We start from the raw sequence: 22,936 nt of genomic DNA, 5'->3' as shown, positions 1-22,936 counted from the left end.
TTACTAGTTGGGTTATGAAACACCAAGCTGAGAGCACTTAACAACTCCACAGATCAACCTTGAGCTACAAATATTCTCTTCTATTGATGCTATATTAATTATGGTTCATTCCTACAGCATTCTGATACAACTTCTAATACACTATTCATATGGGGACTGGCCTGCTTACTCTGTTTTGGGTACCGATGGCATACGTCACACTGAAAGATGAGCTGGTGCATTCTGTGTATTTGTTTCTGAATGGCTAAACCTTTTTAGTTGAAGGACTTTGCAGATGGACTTGCAGGTGCCAAAGGGTTTTGAATGCCAGCTCCCTAGGGAGGTAGAGGAGCTGCCCTGCCCTGAACCTCACTTTGCCACCAGGGTGGGACAAGACCAGGAGGTCTGCTGGACTCCTCTACGCATTGCTAGAAGTTGGGGCAGAATAGGGTTGCAGGCAGGGGGGTGCTGAGAATTCAGGAACAGCTTAGTCCTGCTCAGCTCAGACTATTTTGATCACAATCAGAACTGAGTTTAGAAGTCATCTCGTGCACATGCACATGCACATACCCCAGATTTCCAGGAACCATAATTTTCAACTTCCAAGTTCCAGATGCCTTCTAGATTAGTATCGCTGTTATTAAGACATTTTGTCATTAGTAGTGTACCAATGTTTCCTCAATGTTCCCAAGTCAAGGTACAGAGGCCATCCAAGTAACCTGGGCTCTAAAGCAGAAAATTCCTGATATTGTAGCTAACAATCCACTGGAACTAGTACAAACATTTGCTAGAATATCTCAATTTGTTTTTCACCCATCCGGTACATACTCCGATTGATTGAGTACTGTCAATTGGAGAAATATCAAACAGTTGCGTTTCATATTTTTTTTTTTCTACCTTTGAAAGACCTCCAGAAAAGTTGAGAAAGGCCTCGCTCCAAGCTTCTGGAAGCTGAGAGCAGAACGGCTGGGAAACATCAGCCCACAAAATCCCCTATCTGGAACTCCAGATGCAAATATGGATGAAGAGAAGAGTGTGGAGATGTGAGTGTTTAATCTTGTGTTTCCATATGCATATACCCAAGAATATTAGTTCTGAAGAAGATTGTTGGATGAGAAGCGAAGCATTTAAAAAAAACCAAGAAAGTCCAGTTGCCTTTTGGAAAAATCGCCAGATCTTCTGCCAAAGGGGTGGGTGGGTAACAGACATAAGAAATCCCATCTCATAAAAGGAATCCCAGAGAAGAATCACAGGCAAGAAGATTTTGCTCAAGACAACAGAAGATAGCAAGCATCTGGACTGCTCAAGAGATCATTTTGGAAATGGTTGTTGGCTCTATGGATAAAATTTATTGGTCAGCTTGAATTCGCAGCGAGGTTGTCTTCAGGTAATACTAGAAAGGAGCCACAGAAGACAGTCACTCTGACAAATTCTACCCATGTCATATTTCAGCAGTGTAACCAGACTGGTGCTCCAATTTGTGTGGTGGAGAAAGTTGTTCTCTATGATGCTCAGGCTAAAAAAATTAAATAAAATTCAACTTTTAAACATCTGTGTGGCTTAAAGAAAACGAGAGGGGAAACATCAGCTTCTACAATGCTCTTGTTGTACAGCAGAGATGTCCAACCTTGGCAACCTCAAGACTTATGGACTTCAACTCCCAGAATTCCCTAGCTGGCTGGGGAATTCTGGGAGTTGAAGTCCACAGGTCTTAAAGTGGCCAAGGTTGGATACCCCTGTTGTAGAACAATTTAACAGCCTAGGAGCTCTCCTTCCACCAGCTATTGCTGCCAAAAAATTAATGGCAGAGTTGACTGTTCTGTTGAGTGACATCCCTCCCCCAAACAAAATTAACCTGGTTGAAACAGCAAAGCCCTTTAAGCACTCCAACAATTGGGAGGAAAATCCCAAATTCTGGTTTGCTTATTGGCTGATATGGCACTAGTCCCCTCACATGTTTAGCCCTTCACTCCCCCAGATTATAACAATAGCCTTGAGCAGAAAGAGATTGGCTGCAGAGATTTTCAGGGCCATATTAGTGCACACTGCCAAGAACTCTGGTTAGGAGGGCCTGGTTGCAGGAGTGTTTGTGGGTTAAACTGGTGAAAAGTTCCTGTGTCTAAAATAATTCTAGGGCCTTAGTTCCTGCTTACAGAATTACAAACAGCTGAAATTTGATTTAAGAATTCGTGTTATTTCAGAGAAATTAAAAAAGACTTGGAATAGTAAGGATTCATCTAAGAAAGTTAAAATAAAGGCTATCTTATTATATAACACTGCCTGTTCCACTACAAATGACTCTTGAAAAGGAGGAAATTCTTGGCTGGTTTTCATTTCTGATTTTTCTTGGTGGGATCTGCAGCGCAAATAAGCAAATCAAAAATGGAGAAATGGGATGGCTGAGAAATCAACAATCAAGAACTTTAAGCATCATGCCATAGAAATGTCTGCCTCTTATCTGGCATGGCTTTTGTTTTATCATGTAACTTAGGTTTTAATGCTCTGTCAATAAAATGCCGATGCTTGTTCTATGAGTCCTATCTTTGATCATGAGAAGCAGCTTAATATCCTAACAGCTGATGACCTTGGCTAAGAAGTGTTTTATAAACAGAACTAGAGATCCTGTATTCCAGACCTTTGTTAAATTTATAAAGAGCCCTCTCTTCACACTGGGGGCTTCAGAAGTGATGTAGAGCATTCATGTTTGCTTAAAGAACACTGCAAACCTTGTGTGGACCAGATGAACATCACTATCAACTTCAGAAGGGTCCGCCAGAAATTAGCCCAGGCCCCTTGGTGAACTGTGATCCTCTGCCTTCCCTAAGTTAGCAGAAATTCCTCTTCCCCCTCCTTCTGAATTTGAGTGGTACCCATAATTATGCCCCATAATTTCTATGGATGGTGGCAAACATGGGTTCTCTGAAGTTTAGCTTTTATGTGCCTTTTTCCTGCTCTCTCGCTAACATTGTAACCTGCTACTCTTTCGTGGAAGGTAAGCTCTCTCGTGTTCTAATAACTATGTGTGTGATTCATCTTCCATGTGTGTAGCAAGAGCAAGGTCTTCTGCTTGTGCCTTCCACCATTTGGAAGGTGGGCAGATCTGCAGGCTTTGGGTTGGACTGAAGCAGCTCTGTTCGTTGTCACCTGTTCCTTGTCACCAGCAAACTAGGGTCACCACAGACTTGTGTTCCCCCTGAGTTAAGAGGGTTTTTTTTTTCTCTTTGAGAAAGCTGGCAAGCCCAAAGAGGCAGGTTATTGATTGAGCCCCATTCACCCACAGACCCAGACTAGTAGCAGCGTTGAATGGGTAGATTTGATCCTTCCAGAGCTCTCCGGAGCGGAAGGCATTCCAACTGGCCTTTCCCAAAGGGGCTTGCCGGTACAGTCAGATGATTTCTAAAGCTTCCTCATTTCTAACACTGATGAGATTTAAAACATTTTGCCCCAAAGGAGGCACGATTTGGTTAAAGCAAGCTAGCACACATTTTATTTTGAATCTTCTCTTTATTTCCCCAAGTATTTTTCCTTAAAGTCTGATGCAGGAGAGGTGAAAATCATAGGCTATAAGATCAAAAGACAGAAAAGCAAGGGAACCCTGTGAGAAGACAGCAGAAATGCAGTTTGTCTGTGCGAAGAAATGGACCTCCTTATTTTCCCATTTTCCCCTTTGGGATCATGAGATCTAGAACCTTGCCTTCCTTGAAAGCCCAGCTCGCCCTCTGCTCGTGATGTCTGGGACAATCATTTCCTCCCCCTTCTCATCCTCCTCCCAAGTCTTGAGTGAGGCTTGTGTGTCTGTTTTATTAACACCTTCCATCTCTCTCTAACCCACGTTTTGTGGACTCTTGAAATGTGAAGAAATGCCGAGTTGTGTGTCTGTTGGTTGTAACTATCTGGCTTCACTTTTGTATGGTTTTTATTTTATATGTATTTCTCCCTCCATCTCCCTTCCTCCTCACCCCAACATGCGTGCTGCTGATTTTAAATCCCACATCATTACACCTCTGTGGTTTAGTTTTACTTGGAATATCTTAAGATTAGCAAGTAATACTCTTGTTTTACAATTTGTAGGACTGCAGGGGAACCCGGCTGCATATTTCTTGGTCAGCACTGAGCAAGACCGAAGGCCAGGGGCCACCAGTGGCTTGCCGTTGAATAAGCATCAGCAGAGTCAACCTGGAGGAGAAGCTGACTCCTTGGCGAGGGATGGTCTCTCAAGCAACAGCTCCTTCCACAGCAGCGAAGGAGAAGGGACTGACCACGAGGGAGACATCTTGGACTGCAGTGGATCCAGACCTCTGCTGATGGACTCGGAAGAGGAAGAAGAGGCTTGTAAAATGAACCCCCAGCTTCAGGAAAGGGGACGTGGTTCCCAAAAGGACTTGAACCTCCAACCAGCCCAGAATGTGCCAGGGTCGGTTCTGTTCGACACTTTTCCGCAACAACCTGCAGAAACGTCTGAAAAGGAGACCGACGTTTTTGCCACGGCTCCTTTCCGAAACTCTAAAAGCCACTGTGATGACTTGGACATTTTCACAAAAGCACCGTTTCTCTCCAAAAGCCAAGTGTTTTCTACGCAGCTGGATGAAGGCGATGTGTTCCTTAAAGCTCCATTCACAAAAAAGAAAAGCCAGGAGGAGCTGGTGGGTCACAATGTCGTCAAGGAACCTCCTCCCACTGGGGCCTTCCTAGGCTCAGCTGGAGTTGCTCCTCAGCACACCCGTGCCCCTACATTCCAGAACCTGGATGTGGGAACCCATGGCTCCCTTCTTCCCCAAGGTCAGTATTCAGGGGCCTCCTTGGTTCAGCCCTCAAGAGCAAGTGATGGTCCAGATGCCCACCCTCCCAAAGGTGCATCTGGAGAACTCGGTCCCATTTCCAACGATACACTCCAAAGACACTTGGTCCTCCAAGAAGGCTTCTTGGGATCGAAGACCAGCCCGCCTTTCCACCCACAGTCCTTAGCAAAGTACTCCCGACATTACAGTCCAGAAGGCAGGCAGGGGACCAGCGCCCAACCCATAGCAGCTTACAAAGTTGTATCTCAGACCAACAAGCAGGTGATAGCTGGGTCCGTTTCTATCGCCTCTCTTTCTTCCAGGACTAAGGAACTGCCCACTAGCGACCCATTTACATCTGCCCCCTTTCCCTCCAAACTGGGGAAGCAGAAGCCTTAAATGGTTTCTTCTGTGATGACGTCCAGTCTGTGGCTTCCGACAGGTATCTTTTTTTCAAGAAATTGCAAACGGACCCCATGAAACGGAAGGCACTCTACTTCGGCCATCATGCTCAACACTCTTGCTGGGGCGGGCCCCTCCTGGCTCCCAGGAAGTCCTCTCCTCCAAGCACTAATAGCCAAGGATGGAGACTTTTGATTTGTTCTGCAGCCACTTTCACTGACCAACACATTTTCCAGTCTAAAGCTGTTTGGGTAAATATTGTCCTTAAGCTACTAATCCCACAGGGAATCTAATAGATAGGACTGGTTTTACCTCAACTGAAGGTTAACAGAACATCTCAACATCATGTCAAATGTGCACCAGGAAACAAAATGGCAACCAGATTTTGTTTTGTTTGTCCCACAAAGAAGCTGAGAGGACTCGGCATGTGTTTCTGGTTGACGCTAATACTGTTTACTGGTTCTGGAGTAATGATCAATTTGAAACAAGTCTTCTTCTACAATGTGCATTAGTTCTTTTTATCTGAATTGAATTCCTATCCTAAGCCTGTTCTAGGCAAATGTTGGCTAGGATTTAGGCTATAGTCTTACCTGACACTATAACAGACAATTGAGTAGACTATAGACACTTTCTGTTGTTTTCTGTTCTTCGTAGAAGCCTGGGAAGCCTGGTAGTTTAAAAGAGTTTTTGCTGACTTTTTAAGAGGAGTTTTTGTAAGTTTTTGCAAAACCAGTTTTTTTTCTTTATGAGACCGGTGAGATTATCAAAAAACTGTTAAGGGAAAAATTCCCATTTCCTTGGCTTTGAACTCCACTTTCTCCAGGGCTGAGTTTTCCTAGCTTCCTACTTTCAAAGCATGTTTTTCCCTTCTTTTGCCGCTGAAGCCCTGAATTTGCAGTCCCCAGATCTGAAAAATTGCTTTAGCTGCCTCCAGCAGTCATGCCTTCCAACTCTGCAGAATGAAGGTCCTTTGTTGAACCTTTGAGGAACGTCTGAGGAACGATGCACTTTTTCTAAGCTTTTGTGAACCATGAGATAAGCCTTGTTCCACTTTCTCCACCTCCTCCTCTCTTCTGCCCCTCATCAGTGGATGGGGGGGAGGAAAGGAAAATCAGATGTCCCTCATCCCTCTGTTCACGTGTAGGTCTAACCCCAAAATTGGTGCACTTGGTCTGGGTGTGCTACTTTCCACCATCGAATATGGTGATTCAGACCTTTTTACCTTTCATTGAATTTGTTCTGTCCTGGTGGAAGAGATGTGACAAGGAGGGCACATATGAGTCCCCTTTTATACCAGTTTCTCTCAAATTGATATCCTCCACCTGTGCTAGATTTCAAATTTCATAATCTCCAGCCAACTTGTCTCACCCCACCTAGGGTGCACGTGTTTGGGAATGGCTGTTCGATTCACAGGAGAGCCAATTCACAACTTTGTGTGCAGTTACATCTCCGGGATGTTCAGAGTCGATCCAAGTAGCCTTGTTTTTGTTTTGCATTGCACAATTGACAAATGAAATGTTTCATCCGGAATGATATTTTTTTAAAGTCGTTCAATCACCTGCCCTTCTAACTACAGTCCCGGGATTCCACGCAGGGCAGGTCTTCCTTCTGCAAACTTCTCTTCTTTGACAGCGTTTGAAAGTGGAAATCTGATTCTGTAAAAGACTATTGACTGTTTAAATCCTTGCTAGGACAATCTCAGTGTCCAGCCAGAAGAACCGAGACTGTGATCTATTCTCAAACTGACTCGTGCTGGGGAAGTTCAGTTGGTGGCCACAGGTTGACTTTCAGCTGTGAACCCTGCTGCAATGTGCCTTTTCTAGAAAAAAATGTTATTGCGTGTTTGCTGAGCTCGTGAGGCAAGATACTCATATTTTTTACCTCTTGAAAACGTATGAAAGATCACACTTGTATTTTTCTTCAGATTTGAACCTGTTAGCAATGGGGAGTATATTCACTTGATGTCTCCTTTTTGAGGGGGGGGGAACGCACTTTCTACCACTCTCCCATGCTGTGTTGTTGCATTTATCTGGTAGGGAAGTGGCATGACCCGAGTCGGGGAAAATAACACGCTCCAATTTTGTTGAGACTTTTATAAAAGACTGTAAACTGCATGCACAGTCTTAGCATTTTGGACAAATGACTTTTAGCTTCTGGATTCCCTAGCTTCTCTGGTCTGCTGGGAGAACTTGCACTTTTGAAAATGATCATAGGAGAATAAAATGCATCTTTCAAAGACGAGTATTACAAGAATGATAGCAGAAACTGCTGGAAGGGACGTAGATAATTTAGATGCTAAAAACAAAATGATTCCTAAAGCAATGGTCCCCAACCTTTCGGGCTTTGCAGACCGGCGGGGCGGGGGGAGTGTGCACACTCGCAGCTCCATTTTTGAGTTTTGTGTCCACCGCTCATACAAATGGAGCTTCACGTGCAGGTGGGAGTGCCTGCCGCTCGTGCAAATGAAGCTGCGTGCTTGAGTGTGCGCCTGCTGCTTGTGCAGCCCGGTTCCGAACAGGCCACGGCCTGGGGGGTTGGGGACTCCTGTCCTAAAGGAGACCCGTTTTTATTCAGTCTTCCCATGTCGACTGCTGGGATCTGCAACCTTTCATGTATTCTGTTTAAACAGACCCATCTAAGCGTGTGCAGAAGGCTTTTCCCACAAGACGTTATGGTTCGTCCTTCCTAGGAAATAGATGCTGGATATGATTTTTGGATGAATGGAAGCATCTCATCTGGTATTACCTGCTGACACATTCCTGGACTCTAAAAAAGGAGGTTGGCTGTAGGTTGGCCCAATACCACGATGGGGCTTACAACACTTCCTGGCCAGGACTCCCTCCTTGTGCACCTACCTCATCTCTTAAGCAGGTGCTGGAGTGGTTTTTTTCTGGTTTTGGTTTGCTTTGTTTTTAAATCCAATTTTTGCTGCATAATTTATAATATCAATTACAGCTTACAGGAAGAAATTTAATTGTTCAAAAATTTGGATATCTTTTGGAAGAGGGAGAGGTAATTGTCAAAAGCACGGATGCAGACTTTTGTACCTCTGCTTCTGAAAACTTTTGCACCTCTGCTTCTGAATGAGCACTGCCATGCTGTTTTGTGTTCTTCAGTTAAGTTAAATATTACGTGTTGTGGTTTGAGAGGGCTCCTCAACTCATCAGGAAGACCCACTCTTAAGAAACCATAGCTCTTAGGAACGTCCCCCAGGCCATAAGCTGGAAGATATAATTTAAGGCCAAAATGTCCATTGTGAGAAAATTAGGAAATGCAAAGAGGTCATCTGTGTAAGATGACATCATTTGATGAATCAGAACATCACAATCTTTCCAACCTGGTGTTTTCCAGATGTGTTGGTCTTTTGGCCAGACTAGCAGATTGGGAGCATGAATATCCAATACATGTGGAAGGGATTTATTTGAGGAAGATACCTGTGATCTGTGTTCAACTGCAGACAAATGTCCATTTTGAATTTTCCATAGTCCTTTCATTAGGGATCTATAGAAATTTGGCCTCTTCATATGGTTCTTGAAGACAGTGGGAATGTTTTCATTTTATATTGGTGATAAGCAGAACCTTCAGATCTAATTCTGATGTTTACATCACTGTTACAATCAGTTAACTCAGCTGCTACTAGTTTTAGTTGGGTGCTTTGAAAATCATTGCAGAAATCACTCCTCAAAGAAAATGCTTTTGAACAGGCTAGTATTATTAATATTAATGTTATTATTATTGTAGTAGTAGTAATAGTTTAAAAGTTCTACAAAGGTTCACGTGTGACAGATGGTACTTTAATAGTACGGTAGTTCAGTTTTCTCACCCACGGTGGGCTTTAAGATTTAAAGTTGCTGAGGTTGAGAAACTGTAGAATACAGAATCCAAAATTCTGCAATTTTCCAGCTTACCTAATTAGTCCTTTGGGTGCAGATATTTCTCTGTTCATATCAGTGTCTGAGAACACAACACATGTAGACCTTAATAGATTTCTTGTATTTATTTGGCATTTTAAAGCATTCCTTTCATATCTGCCCCTGTCCCTGTCTTAATCTTGATGGTGATGGAAAAAGGTAGGCATAAATTAAAAAAACAAACAAACAAAAACCTCTATACTTCCAAGAGCAGGAGAATAAAATTATGAGCCAAATAATGCAAAGTTGAAATACAGAGTAATAATATCTGTATTGATATAGTAATCACTTGGGTTTGTGTTTGTATGCATGCGTGAGCTACTATCTCTTATTGCTTATTTTGTGAGATTTAAATTCATGCCATTGCTGCATAATAATGATGAAAAAGGGGGTCATCTAAATTTGGGGAATATTCTGCTAAATGTTCCTGAAATGTAGAGTTCCTATAGGACTCTTGAAAGACCCATGCAAGTCCTGTCATTCCTGATGGAGATGCACGGAGGGAAGGTGATGAAGTTCTGTCATGTGTTCGGCTTTTTAGTCAGGTGCAACATTAAACATGTGAACACGTTTAATCTGTTTGTATTTTTTAAATAGCAGCTGCTGAAGGTTGTGGTGGGGAAAGGCGACTGTGGCTTGGGAATGCAAGTGAGCTAGATGTACAAACACACGTACCACACTCCATTGCCTCCACACACACAAACTTCCAATCCTTTTGGAAGGAACTTCCTTTTGCACCAAGGAGACCAGAGAACTGCATTGTGGGAATGGGTTGAAGGCAGGATCGTGACCCACAAAGCAGGATTGGCACCTTTCTCCTCCCTGCATACCACAACCCTTTCTTTGCTTATTCATCTATTCTAAGAGGAGCTGGCCTATGGGGCCAACCAGCTTGGTCATGAGCCACTTGGCAAAGCAGGGAGGGTGGGGGCATGCCCCCTTCCTTTTTGTACCCACATCAGATCAGGGTCTCCAAATTTGGCAACTTTTAAGACTTGTGGACTTCAACTCCCAGAATTCCTCAGCCAGCCCACAAGTCTTAAAAGTTGCCAAGTTTGGAGAGCCCTGCACTAGAATAACCCAGTCTGAGAAGTTTTGACTTGCAGGGCTTCCTCTAATCTTCCATAGGAAACAGAAGAGTCTTTGGGAGAGCCCTCTTGGATATTGATGAGGGGGAATGACGGAGGCTTTGGACTTACTTCCAGAGGACCAATAACGGTCAGAAAACGTTGGGATGACAATCAGTTATACGATAGTCAGGAATTCTTTCCTTTTGTAATGTAAGCATTTTGTATTCTCTGAAGCGTTCAAATGAAATAAAAGTTGAACACATTGACAAAAGCTCATACCAAGTGTTTGGTCTGTCTTATTTTCCTGCTGCCCTTGGACTGCTGCCCAGGATTACATTACTAGACCTTGTAACAATGGCAGGTTGCTGATCAGAAGATACTACCCGTATCACTTTACTTCGTGAGCCTGATGGCTGCCTCCTTTGTTCTATGTAGGATCCGCTGTCAGACTCTTACTTCAAGCTCTACACAGGGCTAGTTTCCATTGGCACAGTGCAGGGATGTATTGTGAGACACTCTTTGATGCAGAAAGTGGACCATATCTTAATATGGCCAGGGAAATATCTCTCCAGCTAAACAAAACGTGAGCGATTGCAGTGAAGAAGCAACCCATTCATAGATATCATAGAATCTTAAGGCTGGAAGAGACCTTGGAGGTCTTCTCTCCCTGCTCAAGCAGGAGACCCAATACTGTAAGGACCTGCCTCAGCCAGTCCCTCAGGAAAGCAAGACTTTTGAATCCATTGTGTTGAATCAAAAGAACTTTTACTGAGAGAAAGTGGTTGCAGTAAAGTTGGATGGAATCTGAAAGTCCCACACAAAGCACAAAGCAATTCTTCCTGACCAGTCCCTCAGCAGCCAATGCAATGTGGAGAAGAGGTTTTGAGAACACTGAGGTGCTGGGCAGGTAATAGGTCACTCTCAGTGCACCAGGCCTTGGAACCGGCTGGGAGGGAGTCTGTCCATCTCCAAAAGAAATCCCCCTCCCTATTTCCTTCACTATCTTCTCCCTTTTTCCTCCCCATTGTGCCCTATTATTTGCTTTGTATTTTACTTTACATCTTAATACAATGTTTAAAAAGTAATTCCATAAATAAATAAATACGGCACAATTAAGGCAAAGCCAGCCGCAGGGATAGAATCGGGATAGCCTGTCCTGACAAAAGGGAAAAGGGGGGAAGGATCCTCCTTGGCTCGGCTCCTCCACGGCCGGGGAGCTGCTGCAACCCCACCGGGGGGGGGGCGGGACCCCCACTTTCCCACGGCCCCCAAGCGCGGCTCCTCCAGGGAGCGTCGGATCAAACAGCCTGCATTGCCCTCTTTCGCCGGTAGAGGCCACTCTGGGCGCGATAGCGGGCGCGGAGGGCTCATCAGGCGCCTGCGCAGTCAGCCCTTCACGGTCCTTCCTCGGAGGGCGGCAAGATGGCGGCCGCGCGGCGTCTGGGTGCGGCGCTGGGGGGCCGGTAGGTGGCGGGAGGGGTGCAGCGTCTGACGCCTCCCCCAAGTTGGGGCGCCTAGGCCGCCCCCTTCCCGGGGCTGAGGCGGCCTTTCCGCGGGGCTCCCCAGCATTAAAGCGCCCCTGATCCTCAGCCGCCCTTGCCCGTCCCTGCCTCCCCCGTCCCTCCCCAGCCCGCTGCCCCGTGGAAACGCCGACGCCTGGATCTTCCTTGGGAAGTCTTGAACTCCACCCCCCATTATCCCCAGCCAGACTGTCCCCCTCCCTTCAGCCGATGTCTTTTGGAAACTTTGGCCTGCCTCACTCGCTGCCCTCTTTCGCGTCCCCCCTTATTTCCTGTTATGGGTGTTGTAGTCCACCCCACAGCAGGGGGTGGGAAAGGGGGTGAGGGGTATCCTTTCATCGTTCAACCCCCCCCCCCTCCCCGACAGGCTCCATCTAAACTGCTTTGAAGCTGTCAATCATCCCTTTGGGGGAGGCGGAAAATAGGACACCTGCAAAGGTGCTGATGCTTCTCGTAGGATGGGGGGGGTGTCTCCAAACGTGGCCACTTTAAGACTTGTGGGCTTCAAATCCCAAAATTCCTCAGCCAGCTGGAGTTGGTCTACAAGTCTTAAAAGTGGTCACGTTTGGAGACACCCCCCCCAGGAGACCCCCCCCCCAAGTGCAGGAAGTAGGGAAGAGATGGCACCACTGGCTGGTCCTCTTTGCAGGAGTTTTGTCACTTCTGTTCCCCCCCCCTCCGAGCAGCTCAGGTTTAAACCTGGCTTAGCAAAGATCTGGCTTAGCAAGGTCACCTGCATTGAATTTGCTGAATGGGCTCTTAACAGCTTTTTCTCTCTTTTGGAGGTTTGGTCAACTGGGTGCTGTGCCTTAGTTTTAGGGCGGTCTGGAGTATACTGGACCTTCGTTTGTTCCATTGAATGCATGAGTCTGGGCAGCTTGTAGCAATTAAAAACTACACAAAGAACCAAAGCAATCTTAAAACATATAAAAGGATATGCAGGTTAATAAGAAAAACCACACACAAAAACAAATCTGCACTCAACTACGGAGGATGTTTTGCTGCGCATCCAGATCCCCATGCCTGGTCTCCTATGCCTAAATGATTAGTTTAAAAACCTGCAATTAGTTTGTCACTGTTTTTGTCGTTGCAGGACAGAATTACAGACTTCATGCTTAACTGTCTCTCACAGGTGTTTAGCAGCCCCTTGCATTACACCCTTCCTTGTTCTCCAAGGGTCTCAGCTTCTGTGGGGGAAAGGATTTTGAATGGGGCTGAGCAGCCATCCAGATCTGAAGGGGAGAGGGCACTTCAAAGCATGCAGGAATGCAAATGTCGTACTTCTGAGCAATGTCTTAAAGACACGGTTGATTTAAGGTGCTGCTGAAGGGAAGAGGTGTGTCCCTAGAAGGGCTCTGAGCCACCTTTTTCTCTTTGGATTGTTGCCCAGGCCTGACTTCCAAGGCAATGACAGAAAGAAGGATGGAGCCAAAAGCTAGCATTTTTCTTTGAACCGTGTTAGTTTCCTGCTGATTGCATTAATAAAAAAAACAATAACAGGAGGGGCAAGGAATCGCATGAATATCCAGAAAGATGCTTTCCAAAGCTCTAATCTTTTGTGTAGTTTTGTGAAGGAGGAATGCAAAGACTAGCACACCCAAACATGCCAGATGCTTATTTCATTTTGTCAGAGATATATTTCATTTTGTTTTTCCTAGACAGTCTTGCTGATATCTAGATTGCCTGGTCTGTAATGCGAACATGTGCAGTGTTTCTCAACCCCAATAACTTTAAAATGTGTGGATTTTGGCTCCCAGAATTCGCCAGCCTCATCTTGTCTATACATCACTGGAGAGTCCTTTAATACTCTTGGCTGTTCCTGCAAAGTAAATGACTGGATTCACACATGTAGTGCTAAGCTGAGGGTAATCATAAGCGTAACCCAAAAATGTCATTATTTTCTTCTGAAAGATTTCTCCTTACCTGTTTTTGCAACTTTACATGCAAACAAATAGGACCTGCAGCCTGTTCAACATCTGTTTTCATAACAGAGAAAGGAGATTCGAAAGGAGAAAGGAGAGCAAAAATTGCTAGAATTTTTATTTTTTTCCAGCCATCAATTCTTTAGGTCCCCAGATTTCCTCACTGCTCAATGGTGTTATTTATTGAAATATTTATTCTTCCTTGCTTCAAGTCAAAATTCAAGCTCTGTTGGCTTTCCGCCTTTAATGAGTCAGTCGTTATTATTTGGGCTGAAGTATGGGAAATTCCATTAAACCAAGCATGTCAAACTCACGATGTCATGTGACGTTGCACAACGTATCGCAGTTTCGGTGTGACGCATCCGGCCCGCGGGCTGGCAGTTTGACATGCCTGCATTAAATTGTCTTAAGAATCAAACTATGACATTCTTAGCTGTATTTTTTTTCCTCTGTTCAGCTTTTGTCATTTGGGATTAAAGAGCACAAATGTATCAATTAAACAACCCCAGCGTTTTGTTACACCACACAAATCTTTCCTGTTTCCTGCAGTGCCACAGATGTCAGGTGGGTGTTTTGCTTGTGCATTTTCAGTTCTGTGCGATGAAAATGCTTATGATGTTTATGATTCTTTTCTAAAATGTATTCATGATGAATAATTATGTTTCAGCCCCACATGCCTAATTTCTCACTAAGTTAGAAGAATGTCATCTTTGTGTGATGGACAGATGTGTTTGTCCTATTCTCAGATTTAAGGCCACTTTTCTTCAGCTTTTATAAATTGGGGAAAAGGCATGAGAATAGAATAAAGGAGTCTAATGTTTACCTTCTTTTCTAGGTTGGATCCACATATTTCACTAAACCAACATGTTTGGGGTTAAATCTGTTCTGTGAACTAACCAGTTAAGGTTAAACAAATCACATGAGTTACTAATGTCTGTCCAATTTTACTTAATAGTCAATATGAATAATAGTTGCTACTATTTGAACCCGTCTGAAAAATAACCAGATAAATATCTTAAATCTGCTCATTTCATCAAACCTCAGAGTGGAGAGAATGGGATAGGCCTGTGTATTTCATTAAACTGGGGGCAGGTGGTGCAGTGTCACCCACCCAATTAATCTCTTTTTAATGGCCCAAATCGTGCAGTATTGTGAAGAGCCCATGAAATGTTAGGTGTGAACAAGAGCATTTTGTGAATTAGGATGAGATCCTTAGTATCTTGGGTGCTTTTGATGACCTTGTGCAATGAAAAGCTTAACGTCTCCTGTGCAAACAGAAAATGGTTTGTCTGAGAAACCACCATGAGCAGTCCAAATGTTTAAGACCCTTCCAACTCTATTGTACTCTTACTGTTAAGTGTGTCTTGCAGATCTGAATAACTAGGCCATATAATACGCAATTGCTGGCGACAAAGGCCTCAGAATTTCATTGCTATCCTCTCTTGCTTAGGAGCATCTGGATTTTTCTGACTGCTTCCTGGTGGGCAGTGAAGGTAGCTTACTCTGATCCAGGCAAGGTGAATGATTGTGTTTTGAAATAATTTATTTTATTTTTTCTTAAATTTCAGTGAGGTCTCTATTTATTCAGACGCAGGAGACTCCAAATCCAAACAGCTTAAAGTTTATTCCAGGGAAACCAGTCCTGGAGTCCAGAACGATGGAATTCCCGACTCCTGCTTCCACCTACTGCTCTCCGTTAGCAAGGTTTGGAGGGGGGGGGCACATAGTGTGATGTTGATTTGGAAATCTGTCCCAGTCAGATCCCTGATTAGGGGCAAGGATACCCTGGACTGCAGTTGGAGACCCCAAAATCGGAGGGTAGCCCATGTAATCTATTCCTGTAAAGGGATGGAAATCAGAGAAGGGAAAACTTTCCTCTCTTAGGACTTTTAAGAAATTGATTGCAATTTAATGTAAACCTTATTGATATTAGAGAGAGAGAAGCGCAGCTTGATTCTCTTTGAAATCTTTGGGGGTGGGTGATTTTTGGCTTGATTTTTAGTTGATATTTATGCTCAGGCCTTTTCCATATGACTGAGGATCGTGCAGATGAGTTTCTCCTCCCAGCTCTTCCAGGGAGGAAAAAAATTCATCTCCTAAGGATAGGTGGTTGAGCCAAAGGGAGGGGGGAGGGGGTGCCATTCAATGCAGCTGCAGTCTTAATATGTACTTTCTCCTGGTGTGCAATTATCACAGTCCTGGATGAAAAGGCCATTTGCATAATTATCAGGCGTGTGGAAGGTTTATGAATCAGTCTTCCAAATTAGCCCACAATTGGCATGCGTGGCTGTTCATACTTAGCATGTAACTAGCTGCTTGTCAAAAATTGAAGGCCCACAATAAGACCCATCTCTATTTACAAAGTTTTTTCAGCTTAGAAGTCATTGCTACTAGCACAGGTTCTGGATTAAATATAAAGCAGAAAGAGTTGATTTGCTGTGATGTGTTTAAAACTCCATCCATGTTTCTTGGAAAGGTGATGCTAACGAATTTTAAGAAGTTAGGATTTAGGATAATAGCTGCAGTCAAGAAGCAACAAACATGCCTGTGTGAACCAATATGAAGAAATGGGATTTCGATGACCAGTTTGAATGGTGATCATTATTTTTCAAAGTCTTCGTTTTCTTTTCCTTTCTGGTTAGACAGCTCTTTCGGATTGAAGGCATTAAAAGCATATTTTTCGGAACAGACTTCATTACTGTCACAAAGGTAAATCTAAAAGCCTGATAGTCTAAATTACTAGCTATATAATGGACTTTTTTCTCTCAATATGCTACAGAATTAGAACACAGAGATGGTTTATATCAGTGGAATAACATTTGGAATTCTGCACTGTTGGTTTACATGTCACATTTCAATTCAAAAAGAATATTCTTTTCAATAGTGAAATGTGTTGAGAATTTTTAACTATTTTCTATAAAAATTAAAAAAGCATGAAAACACCTACGAAAGTGCATTTCCCCTAAAGTAAAAATATATTTCCCATAAAATTGAAATATAAAACAAAAGACAGACCCAGTTATGGTGCTCTGTCCTGCTGTAGGTTTGCCGAAGTCCAAGGCTTAACATTTTTCTGTGTTGGTCTGCTGGGCATGAATTGGCAGTGGACACAAACACATTGTGTAACATTTGGTAAATGTTTGTTCTGCTATGGCAGAAGGTAATATCCTCTCTCTCTCCCCCCTCCCCCCACTATTTGAGATTGGACTGCATTTTAGGCCCATTTGTAAGTGTTTGAACATTCAAAAGATTAGTTTTCATGTCTTTCTGTTGAATTGATTGACATTAGTCTGACATGTACAGGACAAGGATGAGCGGGGCAATTTGCGATCAAAGAGTGATACATACCTCCTCCCTTTTTTCGGGTTTGTTCAAACCAGCCCCAGACATAATTGATGAAAAATAGCAGTGTCCTTTTGACTATTAAATGGGTAGGCCCCATTTACAAATCATACTTGACGACTGTAGAAACTCTGTGTGTGTAGTGACAAGTTCCTAGAGCAGTGGTTCTCAACCTGTGGGTCGGGACCCCATTTGGGGTCGATCGACCATTTCATGGGGGTCGCCAAGCAAGGCTGTCTGCCATTTTTTTTGTCCGCCATTTTTTCCCCTTTTCCGGCGGGTGCCTTACCTCCCTTGGGCTGGGCCAGCTGGTGGTCGGCCTGTTCTGTCTCTGCCACTTGCCAGCTACGCCTCGGCCGGCGCAGGGGGCGGAACCACGCATGCGCGGCACTCCCGGGCAGGGAAAGTCCTCGACTTACGACCGGTTTAGTCCTCGACTTACGACCGGTTTAATCCTCGACTTACGACCGGTTGGGGTCGCGGCATTAAAAAGGTTGAGAACCACTGTCCTAGAGAGTCTGTGTGCATGAAGACAAACTGCTGGAGGGTTTGCCCTGCTGGTAAGATTCCCAGAAGTTTATGTGAGGTTGGTGTGTCCAGGAATAGGAATCCAGTAAAGTTCTTTCTCCATATTTACGGTCTGTTTTTTTAAATCTTCATAGGAAAGTGAGGATGTGGATTGGAACTTAATAAAGCCCGATATCTATGCCACTATTATGGACTTCTATGCTTCGGGCTTGCCCATTGTTACAGAAGAGGCCCCTCGTACAGATACAGGTACAGTGACAAATTCAGATGCTGGCAACCGTGGGGAGCCACCTCCTTTGGGCTCGGCCAGGGCGAGGCTTCCACTGCTCCACTGCACCACCCATCTTGCAAAGGTAGAGTTGTACACAGAGGCATCTGCCAAAGGGTCAAGATCTGCAAGATGGCCAGTGCATCACTGCAGTCAAAGCCCCCTAACAATTGTGACAAGAGGTTGTAAAATGGGGCAAAATTCACTTAACATAAATTTTCGGCTCAGTTGTCATAAGTCAAGGATTATCTGTATTTTAATTACTCTTTGCTAAATGAGATAAACACGATTTATTGTTTCTGTTTTGCATAAACCACTGAAGCCCCATCTGAAGAGGACGATGAAGTTGTATTAATGATAAAAGAGCTGCTGGATACCAGAATCAGGTACCTTTGTCTGTTGTGTGTGCTTGATAGAAGGCAATGTTTATGTTGGCTGGGGAATTCTGGGAGTTGAAGTCCACAAGTCATAAAGTTGCCAAGTTTGGAGATCGCTGGTCTAGTACATCATTGATGCCTGCATGTGGACCTGAAGACCTCTTAAGACAGCCTCTCACCTTTTGGTCACCCGGCATTTGGACTTCTGCAGTGTGCTGTACCTGGGACTGCCCTTGAAAGTGTCTTAAAACCTGCAGTTGGTCCTGTAATGCAGCAACATAGGCATACACCAATATGCCCATATACTGTTCTACTGCTGCTTCAGGTGCCAGTAGGCATGTGGGTGCAATTGACCCACACTACAATTGGTTAAGTCCTTTGGGGAAGACTGCTGAGTTAATGAGAGGGGCCATTTGTTTCTCACAGCTTATGCCCGCCCTTTATGATCAGGCAGAATGCTCCAGCCCCGATCCGTGAATGAGGGTCTTCTGATGGGACACAGAAGGGGGGATGCTTCTCTGTTGTAGCACCTGCCCTCTGGAACAACAAGCCACCAGAAATTCGTATGGCCCCACTCCAACCTTGTTTAAAACCTGGCTCTTCCCCAGGTCTTGGCCTAAAGTGGGCTGTTTGTTTTGCAAAGTTATTTTATTTTTCCCAGACGTTTCTCTTTGTAGCGTATTTTTAAAACTTTAATATTGTATGCTTTGCAGAGTTATGATTGTGTTTGAAGGGTATAAATGTAATAACAAATGTTGCTGTCCTTATATATTCACCCTTATTTCTCAAGTCTCAAATATTTCACTGAAATTGCTTTTGTTCAGCAAAAAGTTAACATGAAGATCATCTGAAAATTCTTTCAACAGTAATCACATTCTGGTGCTTCTCTCAACATTCCTACATTAACAGGATTTTAAAATGTGTTAGTTGTGCAAACAGGATGTTCATTATTACTTTCAAGAGCTAGGAAAGCCTCCGATTTCCATTGCAGTGGAATTACTGCATTCTTGAAGGAGTATTATTCACGTTAAGCCCTGTGTGTTCATTCTTCAGCTTCTGACAGCTGAGGTGACGCATCAGGTGTTAGCAGGCGATAAAACGTGGAGGTAAATATGACCTCTGCCAAGTTAATCCATGAATCCATTGCAGACGCAAATGGGTATCAAAAGATCCTGTGTATAAAGTCGAGTTAACAATTTTTGCTTTCATTCCATGCGTTGGAGAGAAGTATGTCCTCTGGGATTTGGCCTCTGCAGTATTTCAGTTTTCAGGGGGGAAAATAAAGTTTGAACAAAGATGGAGTTTTACCTTCCCTGAATAGTCAGACTCCCCTGCTGTAAAAGTCACAAAGGTGCTTTTCAAAAGGCTGTTGGACTTTCTTAGTTTTTTTCTTGAAAACATTTTGCTTCTCATCCAAGGAGCTTCTTCAGTTGCTCACAGACTAACCTGAAAAGTGACTGTTTCTCAGTTACAGAATTCAAGCCAGTGCATGAATTTTACATATTTCTAACTGGGCCAGTAGGATCCTTTTGATCTGTGACAGTTCCAGAGCCAGAGTAGGATTCAGTAGGAACAAAAGTAGAACACGTAAACGGAGCCACTGTCTACTCTCCAGGCCATCTCAACCCAATTGGCACTGACAGAATGTAGTAAACAATGCAAACATGGCACATTTATGCGGGCTGATTAAATTTGCGCGACTAAATTTTGCCAGATTCCCTTCTCGTAAGGGCTACGTGGCTGAGAGGTTGCTTTGGGTAAACAGAGTATCCACAGCTTTGGCTCAGATGTCTTAGGAAAAAGTTACTAATGCAAGAAGTGGAAGGTGGCGTAGCGAGCTGCAGGCTGCTCCAGGAATCAGCAAGGCCCCATGGAAGGTAGAGAGAAGGGTATGTAAAAAGAGAGGAGAAAGGCCCTGGGGTTGGCTGAGAATCTGAGCTTTACTTCGAGACGTAATGCAAACATTTGAGCGTTTGCTACTCGTAATGCTATTTTGTGCATCGCAGACCTGTGGCTGTGGGTTTCAGTGCCTCTGGCTTAATATTCCTCAGGCCAACCGTTCAGGAGGACGGGGGAGATGTCATCTTTAAGGGCTTTGAAGACGGGATCGTGCAGTTGAAACTGCAGGGCTCGTGCACCAGCTGCCCCAGCTCCATCGTCACATTAAAGAACGGAATACAAAACATGCTGCAGTTCTATATTCCAGAGGTGGAAGGTGTGGAGCAGGTAAGCCCCTTTGGGAGGACACGTGCTGTGCTCCACCTGTCTTCTCAGTGTTCCCCCAAATCATCACCGTGTGGGCAAAAAGTTAAAATATTGACACCTATTTAGGATTTCCTTCTGGGTTTTTTTAAAATCAGAACCTCAGAATTTTTTGAACAAATTTGGAGGCTGCCTGCACTGCCAGGCAAGATGGGAACGATGCTATCTTGGGAGACATTGCTGGCCTCCAGTGCAGCAGCACGGATCCCTTGCCTAAATTGTGTGAACCTGTGCCATGCCGTGGCCTTGCTCTTTCAAATCAGGTGGCCACCCCTCCTCACTCCAGCCCAGAGGATAAAATTACGGTACAGGCAGTCCTCGGCTTACAATCATTTGTTTAGTGACCAAAGTTACCACGGCACTTTAAAAAGTGGCTTGTGACCATGATTTATTACACGTCAGGCATAACCTTGTAATGGCTCCTTAGAACTAGGGTTAGCTTTGTGTCTGCTATTTTTTGCTCTTGCTTCGAGTCAGCCCTGTTGCCCAGCCCTGTTCTGATTTGAAAAGAATTGCAATAAGCACCACGTTCCTTTATGTTCCAATGTTGTGGTTATTTTAAAAGGTGTCCTACTTTCTGGGCTTGGTTCTCAACGCTGGGGGGCTCTGATATTCTTGGTGTAACTTCCTGCCTGCCTGTTGCTTTTCAGGTTGTTGATGATAATGAAGAAAAAGAAGTGAAGTCAACCTGAATCAGGGAGAGCCCTGGACCGAGGGCAGAAATTATCTGGCTGGTGGGTTTGTCTAAATTGGCCCAAACGCAGTTTCTTCATTGGGCCGATTCAATTTTTGTTTCATTGTATAAGAAAACAAGCGAATAATAAAAATGTGGCCCATCTTTGCTTTCCATGAGCAAAAAGAGGAAAGCATACAGAATAGGCATGTTCCTAACAGTTTCTAAAATACTTTCTTCCTCCCTTGGATTCAATTTTTTCTCAAGTTTATCTCCAGTTATCTTCCTGAGTATCAATCATCTATTTATTTAGCAGTCTTTCTCTCGTTGCACTGTAATCACTTTCTGGAGATGATTTGGTCATACGAGCATTGCATTTTCCCCTGGTACTTAGATTCCAAGAATATTTTTTTAAATTGTGCTCTCATCAGGAGGTTTAAATTTTTTCATTTTTTAAAAATGCCCATGGGTTCAATAAACTATTACTAATACCTTGGTCATGTTGCTTTGGAGTCGTGTGTTTTGGATCGGACTGTTGCTTATCTTTGGAAGGGAGCTGGGGAGACCTGTCAGTTGAATGGAGAGTTAAAATACTCCCTGTGAGTAAGAACAGGACACCATCCCACCCAGCTGCAGTGGGGATGCATATGCAAGAGTGGATGCTTAAGGACCAACTTCACTAAGGCTTATTATACGAGAGAAACCTTTTGAGCCCCCTTTGACAATCAGATAAGCTCCAGCACTCATTCCAGTGGACGCTGGTTCCAGAGGCTGCCAACAGACGGAAGAGCTCTCTGCTGCCATGTGGGTGGATGAGCTTACAAGGTTTAGTCAGTATCGGGATCAGGAAAGGGAACACAGAGAATCCAAGAAACTGACCCTTGAGAGTCGATTCACAAGTGATTTAAAACCCAGGCAGCCTCTTTCCCGGAGTGCTTCATTCTCCTGCCGAGATTTATATTTATGGGCAAGTTAGATGGCGAGAGTTACTGGTTTCAACAACGGCTGACCGTTCCAGGAGCCAGCAGCCTCGTCATCTTTTTCTAGCTGCCGACTGCCCGTTCAAGCACTACTACCTCCAGATCACAAAAGCAAACACTTCCTCCTGTGGAGTGAGTTTCCCTGGCATGAAATGTGTTTGCTCTCCTGTCCGCTTCTGTGTGGATTGTTCCAGTTGAGTCAGCTGCCATCCGCATCAGGCCAGCTGCCAAGCACAGGCCACCCCGGATCAGCCTTTAAAGCAGGGGTAGTCAACCTTGGCTCTTTTAGGACTCGTGGACTTCAACTCCCAGAATTCCTGAGCCAGCTTAGCTGGCTCAGGAATTCTGGGAGTTGAAGTCCACGAGTCCTAAAAGAGCCAAGGTTGACTACCCCTGCTTTAAAGGATCAGCAGGACCGGTTTTTTGGGTGGCTTTTTTTGAAGTTGGAGGGCAAAGAGGAGAAAGTATATCGCATGAACATGGTGGCAGTTGTTGGGGAAATTCAGGAGAGAAATAGGAAGGAATGAAATCTCCTTGTCTCCCCTCCTATATTCCACTAGAGCAGGGATCCCCAACTCCCGGGCCATGGCCCATTCGGAACTGTGTTGTGCAAATGGCAGGCAAGCACTGTGTGCAGCTCGATTTGTGTAACTGCCCGCTGCTCATTCAAATGGAGTTGTGTGTGCAAGTTGCACACCTGCTGTTCAAACAGAACCATTTCCTCTCCCCTCCACAGCCCAGTCCGCAAAGCAGGAAAGGTTGGGAACCACTGCACTAGAGTAGGGGGTAAATTCAGTAAATTACAGTGTGATCTCTAGCAAAATGTGCACCAAATTGCAGTCTTAAAAGAGATGTATGATATCGAAAGAGGATTCATAGTTTGCACACACACACGCACACACATGAGATGGATAAATTGGAGAG

General features: G+C 44.3%; 2 protein-coding genes across 2 annotated transcripts; both read left to right on the top strand.

Moving 5' to 3' along the window:
• Positions 1–3,944: 3,944 nt before the first annotated feature.
• LOC107283227 (uncharacterized protein FLJ45252) lies at positions 3,945–5,213 on the top strand. The gene has a single exon (XM_015811100.2). It carries the CDS (start codon positions 3,945–3,947, stop codon positions 5,154–5,156), a length of 1,212 nt encoding a protein of 403 aa, XP_015666586.2. The 3' UTR covers positions 5,157–5,213.
• Positions 5,214–11,545: 6,332 nt separating this feature from the next.
• NFU1 (NFU1 iron-sulfur cluster scaffold) lies at positions 11,546–21,530 on the top strand. The gene is made up of 8 exons (XM_015811155.1): positions 11,546–11,603; positions 14,040–14,146; positions 15,151–15,286; positions 16,225–16,291; positions 17,587–17,701; positions 18,043–18,106; positions 20,149–20,323; positions 21,010–21,530. Exons 1-8 carry the CDS (start codon positions 11,563–11,565, stop codon positions 21,049–21,051), a joined length of 747 nt encoding a protein of 248 aa, XP_015666641.1. The 5' UTR covers positions 11,546–11,562; the 3' UTR covers positions 21,052–21,530.
• Positions 21,531–22,936: the final 1,406 nt, after the last annotated feature.

Source organism: Protobothrops mucrosquamatus, unplaced genomic scaffold (genome assembly GCF_001527695.2).
Source record: "Protobothrops mucrosquamatus isolate PMUCROS unplaced genomic scaffold, P.Mucros_1.0 scaffold31, whole genome shotgun sequence".
In the NCBI taxonomy this organism is placed as follows: Eukaryota; Metazoa; Chordata; class Lepidosauria; order Squamata; family Viperidae; genus Protobothrops; species Protobothrops mucrosquamatus.
Note: the sequence above shows the minus strand (reverse complement) of the source record. Positions and strands in the feature narration are given on the sequence as shown.